Here is a 16730-nt window from a genome sequence, read left to right as displayed (position 1 = left end):
TTTAGGGACTGTATTTGTGAAGTCAATAGATGCTTCATCTTTTATAAAATCTAGAGACAAGATATATGATTTACTTGACAATTTCGTGGAAAAAATTGGAGAACAAAATGTCGTTCAAATCATAACCGACGATGGAAGCAACTCTGTATTAGCTGGTAATATTCATCTTTTGAATTTGTTAATTATTTTATCTTCAATTAAATGTGTTAAACTCTTAAGTCTTATCATTTTTGTTATCATTTGTCTCAGGTAAATTGCTTAAAACAAAAAGACAACACTTATATTGGATTTCATGTGTAGCACATTGTATTGATTTAATGTTGGAGGATATTGGAAAGATCTTAGACATCAAGAAAACCTTAGAAAGGGTAATTTTTGTTGTTGGATTTCTTTATAATCATAATGAGGCTTTGGATATGATGAGAGAATTTACAGGGAACAAATAATTAGTGAGATATGGTATCACCCGATTTACTACTTCATTCTTGACATTACAGAGCGTGTATCGTCAAAAATATAATCTGAGAAACATGTTTACCTTCGAGAAATGGGTGACAAGCAAATGGGCAAAAGAAGGCACTAATATGTATCTATTTTCAAACTATGGGTGTTTGCTTTGTTATTAGATTCTTTCCTTATCGTTGCTTTTCGCACTCTCCTTTCTGAACCGACAACGAATTAAACTAGAGCAACCACAAAAAAAGGCAAGAGGGCTGCTGATATTATCTTAATGCCATCCTTTTGGAATCATGTAGTTTATATATTAAAGGTAATGGACCCTCTTGTTCGAGTCCTTCGGTTGGTGGATAATGAAAATAAGCCTACAATGGGATATATTTATGAGGCTATGGATAGAGCAAATGAGACGATTAAAAGGTCTTTTAATTAAAATGAAAAAAAATATGACAAAATTTTTACAATCATTGACGAAAGATGGAATTGTCGACTTTATCGTCCCTTATATGCAGTAGGCTATTATTTGAACACTGAATTCTTTTATAAGATTAAATCTGTTGGGTTTGATGTAGAAGTTTTGGATGTGTTATATCAGTGCATTGCAAGATTAGTTCCCAGCCTTGAGGTTCAAGAGAAGATTATTTATGAATTATCTTTATATAAAAATGCTGAAAGTCTTTTTGGAATTCCAATGGCCGTTCGATCCAGGAACCCTACGTCTCAAAGTATTAATAATTTGATATAATTAATTATATATATATTATGTTACTATGTTATTACTAATAACATAAATTTTATAGCTGAATGGTGGAGTTTATTTGGAAATTCCACCCTGAACTTACAGTAATTTGCTATCAAAGTACTTAGTTTGACATGTAGTGCTTCGGGTTGTGAGCGAAACCGGAGTGTCTTTGAGCATGTAAGGATCACTAAATATTTTTGTTTTAATTAATTAATTTATTTAGATAGATGTATTAATATATTTTTAAATTATATGAAATTACAGATTCACTCAAAGAGAAGAAATCGGTTGGAACATCAACGATTGCATGATCTTGTTTACATAAAGTATAATCAAGCTTTGAAGGCTCGTCATGATTTACAAAATAGAATTGATCCAATCTCATTGCAAGATATTGATGATTCAAATGAGTGGTTGGTCGGAGAAATAAGTGCTAACTTGTAAGATGCCGAAGACGAGCTTGTATTTGAAGACGATAGATAGGCATGAGGAGATGTGGCAATAGCTTCAGGTGCTGGAGAATTACAAACATATACAAGAAAGATGACAAAGAGAAAAATGAGTGCAAAAGCATCAAGCTCGGCTCCTACTATTGTTGAAGGCATAGAGAATGAAGCATATTTAGATGAAGGAGTCGAAGGACAAGAGGAAGAGGACGAATTCGATAAAGATGATTTGTGTGAAAATGATGATAATATTGATTATGATGAATGACTTTGATGTAAAATTTTATTGTTTTGAATTTTGAAACTTTTTCTTAATATGACATTATGATTTTGTATCTTAGATTTTCTTAATTTAATAGTATATTTTTATTTAAAATTTTAAATAATTATATTTATTAATTATATTATATATTTTTATATTTTAGCGCCTTGTTTCGCTCGGGCGAGCGCCTAGCGCCTCGGGCGTTTTTAGACCTTAGCATCTTTTGGCGCCTAGCACTTTTTAAATCACTGAATATGACTATAAACAATCTCAAATGGACTCTTGCTAATAGAACGATTAACCACCGAGTTATAAGCAAATTCAGCTCGAGGTAACATGAAATCCCATTGTTTTAATCTTTTTGTAGTAAAGCATCGGAGTAGTTTACCCAAGGATCTATTAATAACCTCAGTTTGTCCATCTATTTAAGGTTGATAAACACTGCTATATAATAGGTTGATGCTAAATTTCTTCCAGAAACTCCTCCAAAAACAACTAAGAAATTTAGTATCTCTATCTGATATGATAGATTTAGGAATTCCATGAGTGTTACCACCTCATTGAAATAAAGGTTAGCAATATAAGAAGCATCAATGGTCTTTTTGCAAGGAATAAAATGTGTTATTTTGGAAAACCAATCAACAACAAGAAAGATAGAATATGCACCAAGATTTTAAGTTTGCCTTTGTGAAGTTTGGCATATTATTCATCTTTCACATAATGTGGAACATCTCAGTAGATTGTTGTAAAAATTCTTTCGCTTTGATGAGGACTATTTTGTCTCTCCCAAAATGTCCTCATAATCCGCCAGAGTATAGTTCTTGGATAATATGTCCTCTTAGAGAATATTTAGGAATACAAAGCTGAGTTCTAAAAAAGAAAAAATTATCTTTGATAACATAATCTTTATGATGACTCTTTGTGCTTAACTTCCATGTTTCTCCAAAATCTTCATCGTTAGAGTAAGTATTTCTTATGGCATTAAATCCTTCTAGTTGGGCACACATAGTATTAAGAAGTGCTAATCATTGACTTAGTGCATCTACTACTTTTTATATATTGCATTCTTATGCTTCAAGACATAAGTATACTCATTGTAGAAATGCCACCCATCTTACATGTTGCCTATTTTGATTTGCTTGAGAATTCATATGTTTAAGAGCTTCATGATCAAAATCTAAGATAAATTCTCTTTGGATTAAATAAGTAAGATCTCCAATGTCGTAGTGCTTGAATAATAGTATAAAATTCAATATCATAAGTTGAATAGTTCTCTTTTGTATTGTTAAGCATTTCACTAAAGAATGCAAGTGGATGTCTTTCGTGGCTAAGTGCCCCACCAATACCCACATGAGAGGGATCACAATCACCTTCAAATATTTTAAAAAATTCTGGTAATGCAAGAACGGGAGCAATGGATAATTTTACCTTTAATAGTTTAAAACTGTTGTTTGCCTCAAATGTTCATTGAAGCACTCCTTTTTTATGCAATCAGTTATTGGATCTGCAATAGTGCTGAAATTCTGAACAAATCGACAATAAAAGGATGCCATTCCATGAAAACTTTGAACATCTTGTAAGGATGTTGGTGTTAGCCAAGTCGAAATAGCTTTAATCTTCTCAAAATCCACTTGGATACTTGTAGGGGTTAAGATGAAGCCTAGAATAGCTAGGCTAAAGGTCATGAAGGAGCACTTCTTATGATTTATATATAACTTCTTTGACTTCAAGGTTGATAGGATAGTTCTCAAATGTTCAATATGATCATATTTATTGCGACTATAAATTAGAATATCATCAAAGGAAGTAACAACAAACTTCATAATATAAGGATGAAAAATTTAATTCATTACCCGTATAAAGGTACTTTGAGCATTGGAAAGTCCAAATGACATAACTAGCCATTCATATGTTAAATTTCTTGACTCTTAAAAGTAATTTTTCATTCATCTCTTGGTTTAATATAAATTTGGTGATAATTGCTTGGAAGATCAATTTTGGAGAAAATTTGAGCATTGCTAAGCATGGTTTGCAATACCGTATCGTATTTCTTGGTATGGGTGATACATACCGGTTGAATAGAGGACTAGTATGGGCGATACATCAGTGCACCTTAGTATGTGTCGATATGCTTGGTACAACTCGGTACGTACCGTACCGACAACCGATCGATACATTGGTACAGTACAGTATTCAGAACCTTGCCGCTAAGCATATCAAACATATCCTCCACACGTGGAATAGGAAATCTGTACTTGATGGTAATCCAGTTAATAGCTTGACTATCTACACACATCTACGAAGTCCCATCCTTCTTTGGAGTCAATAGAGCTGGAATGGCGATGAGCTCAAACTTTCCCAAATATAAGAAGATCCATGACTTGTCTTAACTTTTCATGTTATTTTGGACTCATCTGATAGTGAGATTTGTTTGGCAAGATTGCTCTTGGAATTAGAGCGATCCAATATTGAATGTCTCGAAGAGGAGGCAGGTTGCTAGAAGTTCTTTAGAGCTAATGTCTTTGAATGCCCCTAAAATAGCTTCTACTTTATGAGGAATTTCTATAGGCTACATGAATTCTTTAGCAACTAACATAAATACAACTCCACTTTATTCATTTCCTTTTGTAAACTTATTAAAAGGAAATTATTTCCCAGCCTTTAGGTTAAAGGTTTGGGAGCAAACTCCTCTTTGTATGGCAAAAGCACAATTCTAACTCCATTTAATTTGGATAGCACACCTATCAAATTGCCATGGTCTTCCCAAGAGTATATTGTTGACATCTATTGGTACTACATCACACCACGCATCATTTTTATAATTTTTTCCCATCGAAAAAGAAACTAGGCATCAATTAGTAACTTGTATGTCATTGCTTTTCTTGAGCCATGTAATCCGATATGGTTTAGGATGTGGTTTTGTCTTTAGTTTGAGCTTGTCCACCATATATTGAGACATAATGTTTTCGTAATTGCCACCGTCAATAACAAGAGAATACCCCTTGCCTTGAGACTTGTAGCATCTCTTGAAAATATTATTTCATAACCATTCTCCATTAGAATCATCTCTTGCAGTAGCAAGTACTCTATGGATTACCCAGCACTCACCTTCTTTTGATGTAATTTCTTTAGAAGCCTCCTTGGGGTCTTTAGTATATTTTGGTTTTCTTAGATCTTCAAGTTCATTAGCATCTACTTCTGTGACAAAGTTGACTCATATATCAGCTTACTTATTAAGACACTCATTCATGTAGTGTCCTACTTGTTTGCATTTGAAGCAAGTAAGAAGGTGATTGATGCGCTTAGATTGTCCTCCACAACCGGTAGGAGTTGCTTGGATGCATTTTTCATAATTCTGCTAGCTTTTGATTTACTAGCACTATAATGAGTAGAGTCAGCTTTAGAAGAGGAATGCAAAGGCATGTTGGAATACCTCTTTGCTCCACTTATAGCAAGTTTTGCTTCAACTTTTAGACTATCAACATATCTTAGAATAAGTTGTTCTTTTGTCTCTTGAGAGTTATTTTAGGCTATCAACTTGTAGAATTCTTCAGTGTAATCGATGACGGTTTTGCTACCTTGTTGAAGATTGTTAAATTATGAAAAGAGAGTTTGAACATAATTAGATAAAAGAAAATTCTCATGAGTCGAGATTTCATCTTCTCCAAAATGAAATCTTCATCTTCCAATTTTGAAGGCATATCTCTTGCACTATCATATTAAAGCATAACTTCAAAGTTTTATAGCAATTTATTTTACTTTTCAATCTTCAGGTATCTCCTTGTACTTGAAGAATTTCTCAATGGCATTAAGCCAATCAAGAAACTCTTCAAGTTGAAGTCAACCATAGAACTCTAGCAAGTCAATCTTGATATTGTCATTTGTATGAAAAAAACCTCTTCATAGATGAGCCTCCTACATCTTCTTTGGATGTAAAAGGATTCATGTCTTTGAATCCATCAGTTGTATAACCATAGCATGAGTCTCTAGAGCCATGGGTTTCTTGATGCCTGAGGCACATGATAAGCTCTTCAACTTGTCTCCTTAATGCTTCAATTTTTGCATCCCTTTGATCTCTATCTAGTTGCATCATCCTTTCACCATGTTGCCCTTTGCCCCTTCTAGTTGCCATAAGACAAAAATACTCCAAGAGTGCATGGCTCTAATACTAAATGATATGTAACAAAAGGAAGAAAGGAGAGAACGAGAAAATAAAGTGAGATATGGGAGAACAAAAGAGAACTCTCTTTTTCAAGCGATAACTAAGAGCTAATAATTCAAAATATAAAATTTTGATAAGGTTTCGAAAACTAGAATGCCCCACCAATCTTCCTCCCCTCCCCTTTTATAGATCCCTTGTACAATAAATCCCATTAGCCACATAATTAATAAGTTACAATTTACTAACATTCAAACACAAATTCTAAGACATATTAAATTCATGGTGTTTTCTACTTGGTGGTTTTGAGTTTTAATAGTTACCACAAGATACGAACCATCTTCTTGAAATTTGATAGGTATGGGATTGAAATTTATTGTCTTGGAATTTGGGAGCATCAATGCCCACCATGCACTGCATCACTTTCTTATATTGATATATCTAATAAAATCTAAACATAAATCCAATCACTTCTAAATCATTGGATCTCTGATAAGGAAGCATGTAGTCCTTTGTTTCTCAAAAGTATTTGTAACTTTTTGTAGCTTTTCAATGATGTAATCCAAAATCTCTTTGATATGTGCTCAATATTCTGATAGTGAAACTTATGTCTGGCATGGTGCAAGTTTAGGCATATATTAATCTTCCCACTATAGATGCATAAAAAAATATTTTTATTTGCTTTTGTTCCAATTCATTCTTTGGATATTGCATAAAGCTAAATTTTATCACCTTTTTAAATTGGAAGTACACCCGCTAAACAATTTTCTATCTTAAGCCTCTGTAAAACTTAATATAACATATGCTTTCTGAGACAACCCTAATAATTTTTGTCACTTCGGTAGTATACTGTTAACATTATATTAACAGTATACGATAGTATACTGTTAATAATATATTAACAGTATACTACTAACCGTATACTAGTAACAGTATTTTTATTTATTAGATAATAATATATTATTTTAATTTTAATACTGTTAATTTTTATTTATTTAAAATTATTGTTAGGTTTCACAATAAATGACAAGTGTACAGAGCAACTCGATAGATTCTCCAATAACATAAAAAAGAGATCTTGCATGGAAATATAATTATGCAAAGGATCCAAAAGATCCTAATGCAGTGACTTGCATGCTCTGCGATAAGACTACTAGAGGTGGTATTTTTTGTACAAAATAATATCTAGTAGGAAATTTTAAGAATGCAGCAGCTTATAAAAAGTGTCCACCTGAGGTAAAAGAAGAGTTGCTAAGTTATATGAATGAATTGAATATGCAAAAGAATAAATCTTATAGGAATTTACCAGAAGATAATGTTAAACATCTTAGGGATAAAGAAGAAGATTATTCTATGAGTATTAACCCAAGTGGGAAAAAAGTATATGATAAAAAAGGAAAAGAAGTTATGAGTACTAACAAGGGTAAAAAAAGGCCTATGGATTTGTATATGTTTCAAGGATCACAGAAGCAACGAGGGCAAGTAGGAGACTCTAAATTTAGATAAACAAATATAAGTGATGTTTGTGATAAAGAAATAAGAGGAAGAACAATTTAGCACATTGCTCGCTTCTTCTATCAGGTTGGTCTTCCCTGTAGTACAATTCGTTTAAACAGTTTTAAGAAAATGATTGAAGCTATTGGAAGATATGGTGCGAGATTAAAACCTCCAAGTTATTATGAGATGTGAGTTCTATTGTTGCAAAAAGAGTTGAATTTTACAAATAACTTACTAAAAGGTCATAAAGAATCATGGGTAACACATGGTTGCTTTATTATGTCAGATGCTTGGACTGACAAAAGACGCAGAAGTATAATTAATTTTATAGTTAACTGTTCTATAAGGACTATGCTTGTGAAGTCAATAGATGTTTCATCTTTTATAAAATCTGGAGACAAGATATATGATTTACTTGACAAATTCGTGGAAGAAATTAGAGAACAAAATGTCATTCAAATCATAACTAATAATGGAAGCAACTATGTATTAGATAGTAATATTTATCTTTTGATTTTTTTAATTTTTTTATTATTTTATCTTCAGTTAAATATGTCAAACTCTTAAGTCTTATCATTTTTGTTATCCTTCGTCTCAGGTAAATTGCTTGAAACAAAAAGACATCACTTATATTAGACTCCATGTTCAACATATTATATTGATTTAATGTTGGAGGATATTGGAAAGATCTCAAACATTAAGAAAACCTTAGAAAGGCCAATTTTTGTTGTTGGATTTCTTTATAATCATATTTGAACTTTGAATATGATGAGAGAATTTACAAGCAACAAAAAATTAGTGAGATATGGTGTCACTTGATTTGTTACTTCATTCTTTATACTTTAGAGCTTGCATCGTCAAAAACATAATCTGAGAAACATATTTACTTCTGAGAAATGAGTGACAAACAAATTGGCAAAAGAAGCAAAAGGAAAGAAAGCTACTGATATCATCTTAATGCTATCCTTGTGGAATCATGTAGCTTATATATTAAAGATAATAGGCCCTCTTGTTCGAGTCCTTCGATTGGTGGATAATGAAAATAAGCTTATAATTAGATATATTTATGAGGTTATAGATAGAGTAAATAAGACGATTAAAAGGTCTTTTAATGAAAATGAAGAAAAATATGAGAAAATTTTTATAATCATTGACGAAAGATGGAATTGTCAACTTCATTGTCCCTTACATGCAGCAGGATATTATTTGAACTCTGAATTCTTTTATAACATAAATTTTGTAGTTGAATGGTAGAGTCTTTTTAGAAATTTCATCCCGAACTTATAGCAATTTGCTATCAAAGTACTTAGTTTGACATATAGTGCTTTGGGTTATGAGCGAAACTGGAGTGTCTTTGAGTATGTAAGGATCACCAAATATTTTTGTTTCAATTAATTAATTTATTTAGATAGATGTATTAATATATTTTTAAATTATATAATATGACAGATTCACTCAAAGAGAAGAAATCGGTTAGAACGTCAACAATTACTCGATCTTGTTTACATAAAGTATAATCAAGCTTTGAAGGCTCATCATGATTTGCAAAATAGAATTGATACAATTACATTACAAGATATTGATGATTCAAATGAGTGGTTTGTGAGAAAAATGGGTGTCAACTTGCAAGATGTCAAAAACGAGCTTGTATTTAAAGATGATAGATTGACATGGGGAGATGTGACAAGAACTTCAGATGTTGGAGAATTATAAAAATATATAAGATAGATGACAAAGAAAAAAATGAGTACAAAACCATCAAGCTCGACTCTTGCTATTATTGAAGACATAGAGAATGAAACATATTTTGATGAAGAGGAAGGACAAGAGGAAGAGGACGAATTCAATGAAGATGATTTGAGTGAAAATAATGATAATATTGATTATGATGAATGACTTTGATGTAAAATTTTATTGTTTTGAATTTTAAAACTTTTTGTTAATGTGACATTGTGATTTTGTACCTTAGATTTTCTTAATTTAATAGAATATTTTTATTTAAATAATTATATTTATTAATTATATTATATATTTTTATATTTTAGTGCCTCGTTTCTCTCGGGCAAGCTCATAGCGCCTCAAGCGTTTTTGGACCTAACGCTTATTAAATCACTGTTTGAGACACTCTACTACAAATTTTATGAATTACTCGGCACTATCAATTTTTAGAAAAGTAGACTTGATGTTACTTGCGACTATAGTTCATTTAAATAAACGTCAATCTTTCCCAAATAACAGTGGGCATCTAGGACATCTATGAAATTTGCACTAATAAGAGAAGTTTAATCTATTAAACAAAGAAACAGAGGAAGCATGCGAATGAAGGGATACAAGAAGAAATACCATAAAATACTGATAAAATGCCTTCTCATTAATGCTTTGACTATAAACATAATCACATAAATAAAATTCGGACTTGTAACTACACTGTAAATGCATATTAAAGTTTTTTGGGGAAAACTAAGGTATATGCCTTTTTTTATCTCACTTTATTTGATAATTGAATATGAGCAAACTATATATATTTATTATCTTTGGACATACAAAACAATTTAGTAGAATATGTCAATTATCACATTTATGTTCGTTAGCTGTTAGAATAATTAATCAACCTTTGGGCGATCCCAAAATTTCCTATTAACTATGAACTTCAATATACCCATTACAAAGTTTACCAAGGCATTTTCATTCATAAGCATGAACTAGAACAAAGTTTATTTGCATACAAAGTTTATGCCAGAAGTTTTTACTAGAACATGTGATTATTGTATTATCTGTTTGTTCCTTGATTTAGAATGGCATTTATTGTGTTTACTGGTGGTTATTATATGATAATTTGTCATTTGATGAACAACTTTTATCTAACAGGGAGTACCGAAACAAAATTGCCAAGAAGAAATTCATCCCATGGCCTATAGAAATAAGGTTTTGTGAAGATTACCACTTCTCAGAACAATCTCCACCAAGGTAACATTCACTTATGCTCATTCTTATTTGTTCTTTGTTGCTTCCGAGAATTTGTGGATAAATAAAATTTTGATTTACCGGTTAGGTTTAGGTATTGGCTTAAAGTGAAAGGCAAACTTACAGATGACCCAGCATTGCATAGGTAAGTTATAGAAGATGCATCTTGAAAACACAGTTCGAAAACACTGTCATTTTTAAGTTATAAAAGATTGCATCTCGAAAACACAGTCATCTGGAAGAAATTCACCTTCATCCTGCGAATTGATAGTTTTTATAGCTGGACCACATGTTTTGGTCATGCATTGCTTTGATTTCGATTGTGTTTTTAAAAAATAACTTTGAAGTTTCTCATCCATTCTTTGTTTATTCAATACCTTGTACTTTTGTCTATAGAAGTACACAAGTCATCCTGTTTATTTTAGATGTGTTGAACTGTTGCCAAAGAGACCACAAGGCACTCCATATCTTGTGCAAAGTACTCCAAGGGTGATTGTCATTTAGTTGCTCAGTATTCTTGCAATATTTTTCTTTGATTTTTACTGTTGACACTTTTTTCTCTTCTATTTGTGGTTTTCTGTGTATTAGTTATTAATTTTTAAAACTTTTATATTAATCATCCAAACTTTTAGTATTGTATATCAGTTCTTGACATCTCAAATGTTGGACAAAATCTGCCCCATCATATTTTACCCCTCATATTGCACATCAATCATGTTGGGACGTGATATGCCAACTCATCTGGCTAGACATGTCACAATGATTTCATGGAGGATGAAAGTACAGATTGTAATTGTGCAATGACCAACTATTATGTAGACTGGGCAATTTCATTCATTCAGTATTGGGCACGAGTGTTGGACAATAATCATAGCTCCCATGGCCTGACTTCACCCACCATTAAATCAACCATTTTACTAATTTTCCGTCCTTGTCTCATCTTTTCAGACTGAAGCTCCCTTTGCTTGTTTCATGAGGTTTTCTGTATTTTTTTTCTTTAAATCATAGTTTGATGTACCACTCAATATGGTGCAAAACAGATGGGATGTACCAATACATGGACTTGCACATTTTGGATGGTACACTTTTAGGTGCGATGTTCTGGTACGCGGACTTGCACATTTTGGATGGTACATTGTTAGGGGATTGTACCAAGCAGTATGCCTCTTGTATCGCCTAATACGGTCGAAACTCAATCATTAGCGAACCGGTCCATGATGGTCAAATTTTGATCCAACTCCTCTTGTGTCAAGCCAGGTCTCAACAGATTGTTGGGCCCTATTTTGGCCCTTTAAATGTTCCTCCCTCCCCACTCTTTCACTCATCCTCACTCTCTCTTTCTCACACTCTCACTTGCTTAATCTTCCTAATCAGTTAGTGGAAATCAACTTCTTGATTTAGATGAAACAGGGATTAGAACTTGGGATCCGGTGGAATTTCTCTCTAGTTGAAGGCATTTAGCTTCTATGTTTTATTTATTATTTCATATAATTAGAGGCATATGCATATTTAGGATGCTTACGTGTGATTAACATGATTCTTTTACATTTTGGCCCAATATGGTCCATTCTCTAACAATTAGGCCCAAATTGGGGGTATTCAAACCTAACAATAGCTTCCTTATAGTTGTTTGATTATGAATATATTGGTTGATTATAGGTTTTCTCTTGTATTTAATGTGGTTGAAGTCTAATTAGATAATTGTTGGTGGAAACAATCTTTGAGCCGCGACGTCGAGGCCGACGCGGCTCGGTTCGGGTCCGGATGATGGGGGATCTTCCCAAGACGGCCTCCGAATCCCTCGAGGTGGTCTGATACGGTGGTTGGGACGGGGTCGTTGTTTCCTTCGGGTAGGAACTCCTCGCCTTCCCGTCCGGCGGGGACCTTCTGCTTCGCACCTGCACAAAGGTCGGGTTAGGGTGCTCGGCCCGACCCCTCCGACGATCAAGTCAGATAATAGTGGTTAGAGAATCTTTTCCTTCTTTTTTCCTTGAGTTCTCGATGAACGAGAGGGTATTTATAGGGAAGCTTACTGCTTCCTGAGCTGCCCGCTTGCAGGGGGCAGGCTGGTAGCGTCTGACACTGGTGTTGGCTTGGCGTGAAGGATTGAGCTTGAGCTGGGTGTTAATGTGCCTCGGTCGGTGCTCCGGTCTGCATTGACCAGGTGCTGCGAGGCGTTATTTGGGACAGCTGACGTCACGCGAGTCTTATCGCAGTGATTACCCTCATCATATTCCCCCCCGGAAAGAAACCATGCGTCGGTTGTTGTACTGGGAGTCCGATGCATGGCTTCAGCTTTGAGAAACTGTCCCTGTCGGGTGTTAACCGGTCCGTTGTCGGGGGTGCGGGGGTCGTGGAGGTTCAGGGTTACGTGCGCAGCGGGGACCCTGGGTAATGTGCGACTGAGGAGCACAACCCAGTCGATCAGGCCGAGCAGAGCCTGCGGTCTTGAGCGACACGTAACTGAGGGCATGACTCAGGTGCACGGGCCGCGTAGAGGCGGTGGTGTCGGGCAGCATGTAGCCGAGGAGTACGATTCAGGCGGGCAGGCCGCGCAGAGGTTGTGGTCTCGGGCAGCATGGAGTCGAGGAGCACGACTCAGGCGGGCAGGTCGCGCAGAGGTTGTGGTCTCGGGCAGCATGGAGCCGAGGAGCACGTCTCAAGCGAGCGGGCCGCGCAGAGGCGGTTGTCTCGGGCAGCATGGAACCGAGGAGTACGACTCAAGTGGGCGGGCCACGTAGAGGCGGCGGTCTCGGGCAGCATGGAGCCGAGGAGCACGACTTAGGCGGGCGGACCGCGCAGAGGCGATGGTCTCGGGCGGTCGACAGCCGAGTAGCTACTCGCGTTGTTGTCCCTTCATACCAACTTGTCCGTGGTTGGGGACTGAGAACCCCCTTCCTTGTGAGTTCTTGGGGACCAGCTCTTTGCGTCGCAGCATGCTTTCAGGCATCGAGATCGAGGCGCCAGGGCTCTGCTGTTTGTTTGGCTTGCCGCTGAGTTGCCGCGTTAGGCCTTCATTTATGGCGGGACGTCCTTTGGCCTCGCTGACGCGACGTGGCGGGCAGGCGAGCACGTGAGTGGGCTGTCGCCCACTTTTGGGAGGCGAAGGGACGCTGGTTTCGGCGGGATCTCTCCTTTAAATAGGATGCGTCCGGCTTCGTTCCCATCTCTCGCTGCTGAGTCATCTTCTTTGGATCTCGCCGTCCCCTTTCCAGTCGTTTTCCTCGCCTCCAGCGTCCCCTCTCTTCTTCAAGTAGCCCCTTCCTGTTTCCCGTTAAGGTCAGTGAGGATGACCTCCTCTTCTTCATCCTCCAATAGAGCTAGTGAGAGACCCCTTCCGCCGTCCCCCGTCCAGTCCTCCAATGGGGAAGTGACGCGGGCCCTTGAGGCCTTAATGTGGCCGCACGACCTCGACTCCACCGTGAGCGGGTCATCGCTGAGGAGACTCCGGGAACGCTATAGTATCCCGGAGGATTATATCCTCAGTGCTCCCGAATCGGGGCAGTGGGCCTACGACCCGATTCCGAAGGGTTTTGCGCTAACCCTAGACACCCTGGAGGCAGGTCTGTGCCTTCCCCTTCACCCCCTCATTGTCTCTTGCATCTCTCTGTGCCGAATCTCGCCATCCCAGGTGGCGCCGAACTCTTGGCGCTACCTAGTGGCATTCCTAGGGGAATGCCACTACGCCAATATCACTCCCACCCTCAACCTTTTCCTTTCCTGCTATCGTCTTTAATAGGTTGGGGGGTTACTTCCTGTCAGCCCGAGCGGGTTTTCGAGTCGGGGGGGCCCCTTCCAGTAACAAAGGATGGAAGGGTTTTTTTATGTCAGTTATGCAAGAGATTGGGGTTTCGGGGTCCGGTGGTCCGTGAGGGTGATCGATAATACCGCCCTGAGCCTGAGCGACGAAGAGCGTCGGGATCTGGGGAGGCTCAGGGAGGTTCTCCCCAGCTCCCAGGCCATCCGGAACATGACCGAGCGGTGGCTGGTGGAGGCGGGTCTTAGTCTGACGCCTCGGGGTATGTTAATAGTGCCCGGTCCGGGTATTCCGTGGCTCGCCCTTAGTCCTAACTCTTGTCCGACTTCTTGCAGAAATGGTGAACCTCCGATCCCTTTTAGGCGGCCGGGCGTCGTCGGCTTCTTCTCCACGCCCATCGGCCGACCCAAAGCCCGGCTCGAAGGATGCCCCGTTGGAGATTGAGGCCGGGCGTCCTCGGAAGAAGGCAAAAATCACTACCTCCAAAGGATCCGAGGCAGCCCCGGGACGGGTGGACCGAGCAGAGGCGGGCCCTCTTCGAGGCGCGGCAGGACCCAATCGGGAGGCGATAGGGAAGGACCCGCGCCCTCCCTCCGTGCACGACCTGTGCCGACTACCCGCGGGCGACGATGAGCCGTTTCTTTCACGGGTGGTGGGCGAGATCCCGACGGGGGAGGCAAGCGACCCCTTGGTCGCCCGCTGGGGGGGCCTGTCCTGGGGGGATAGAGTGTCGGCCGGAGGAGAGATTCCTCCGCCGCATTCCTCCGGGGTGCGCTTCATCCCGACATGGCTCGGGACATATATACCTTGCCCTCGGAGGCTCTGCTTGGCAAGTCAGCCAAGTCCCTAACATTGGTAAGTATTGCGCTTGCTATTTCTAGTTATACATCCAACGGTGTTCCTCCTGACCTCTCCTCTTTCTTATAGGGCCTTCACTACGCGACGACCCTAATGGACCGGGTGCGTGACGCTGGCCGGATTATCGGGGGCCTCAGCGGGCGCAACGCCGAGCTGCGCCACCAAGTGGAGGAGATCTGAGCCGGGGCGGGCCCGGAAGCCGTGGCGGCCGCTGAGAAGCGCGTGGCGGATTCGGAGGCGGAGGTGGCTCGCCTCAAATCGGAGCTCCAGACATCCGAAAGTTCGAATAAGGAGCTCCAGAAAATTTTGCGGGTAGAGCAGACCGAGCTCCGTTTGTTAAAGACGGAGGCGAGCACCCTCAGTAAAAAGCTGGAGGAGGTGAAGGCAGAGGCAAGAGCAGCTTCCGAGGCACTTGCCGAGGAGGCTCGCCTCCGACCCGACAAGGACAAGGAGCTGATCGAGATATACAAAAAGTCCGAGGGGTTCGAACTCGGGCTGACGCGGATGGGGCAGGTTTCCTTCGAATATGGATACCGGATTGCTCTGGCCCGCTTCCGTGCGCGCCACCCAGGCCTCGAGGTAGAGGAGGATCCCTTCACTTCCCATCCCGAAGATCTAGAGGTGGACATGCCCGAGGACGTCCCTTTCGACGATCGCCTGGAGGTCCCGAAGGAGTAAAAAGGGTCCTGCAATTTTTGTAGTTTTTTCTAAGGGGTCGGTCGGTCTGTAAGTCAGCATCGAGTCCTGTAGTCCCAGTTTTTCTTAAATGAAAGAAGATTTTCTTCTCTTGCATATTGCCAATCTTTTACTTTCTCACATGAAAAACTTCTTACGGTTCTGGACGTTCCATGTCCTTGGCAAAGAACAGCCAGCCATCGTCGCGAGCCGGTACGTGCCCGGTCGGACAATCTCGACGACCTGATAAGGTCCTTTCCATTTGGGAGTGAGTTTACCGTGCGCTCGGGTCGGGTTACTTACCTCGGCCTTGCACAGCACTAGATCGTCCAGCTTGATAGGTCAGGGGCGGACCCTTCTGTTGTAAATCCTAGCGACGACTCTTTTGTAGGAGAGGGCCTTTAGGTGCGCGTCGGCTCGCCTTTCCTCGAGCAAGTCCAATCCGGCTCGGAGTCCGTCGGCCGATGTCCCTTCGTTATAAGATTCCGTTTGTGGGGTTGTAATCTCCACCTCAGTGGGTAGGACGGCCTTGGCGCCGAACGCTAGGTTGTAAGGGGATTCCCTAGTTGCGGTTTTAGGCGTGGTCCGCAAGGACCATAAGACGCTCGGGAGTTCGTCAACCCAAGTGGATTGGGCCGCGAGCGTCCTTCTGAGTCCGCCCAGGGTGGCTCGGTTGGTCACCTCGGCCAGCCCATTCGTTTGGGGGTGTGCGACCGAGCTGAACCTCAGCTGTATCCCGTAGGTCGCGTAGAACTCTCTGAACCGAGCACTGGCGAACTGCGTCGCATTGTCGGTGATGATGACTTTGGGCAGACCAAACCGGGTAACAATGTTCCTCCACACGAATCTCTCCACTTGACGCTCCGTGATCACTGCCAGTGGTTCGGCCTCAACCCATTTGGTGAAGTAGTCTA

The 16730-nt window shown here is 39.5% G+C and overlaps 1 protein-coding gene across 7 annotated transcripts in view; it reads left to right on the top strand.

The window, feature by feature from the left end:
- The window catches only part of LOC135623326 (acyl-CoA hydrolase 2-like), an 81473-nt gene that overhangs the window by 48349 nt on the left and 16394 nt on the right, over positions 1-16730 (top strand). For 3 of the 7 annotated variants that reach the window (XM_065126170.1, XM_065126167.1, XM_065126171.1), the window contains 2 exons: positions 10431-10529; positions 10615-10671. In XM_065126170.1, the coding sequence (XP_064982242.1) occupies positions 10431-10529; positions 10615-10671 (156 nt within the window). The remainder of the gene's footprint in view (positions 1-10430; positions 10530-10614; positions 10672-16730) is intronic. The other 4 variants (XM_065126168.1, XM_065126172.1, XM_065126173.1 and 1 more) reach the window with 2 other exon arrangements.

Source organism: Musa acuminata, chromosome BXJ2-9, assembly GCF_036884655.1.
Source record: "Musa acuminata AAA Group cultivar baxijiao chromosome BXJ2-9, Cavendish_Baxijiao_AAA, whole genome shotgun sequence".
Classification (NCBI taxonomy): domain Eukaryota; kingdom Viridiplantae; phylum Streptophyta; class Magnoliopsida; order Zingiberales; family Musaceae; genus Musa; species Musa acuminata.
The sequence above is the reverse complement of the archived record's forward strand: the minus strand, read 5'-3'. Positions and strand labels throughout refer to the sequence as shown.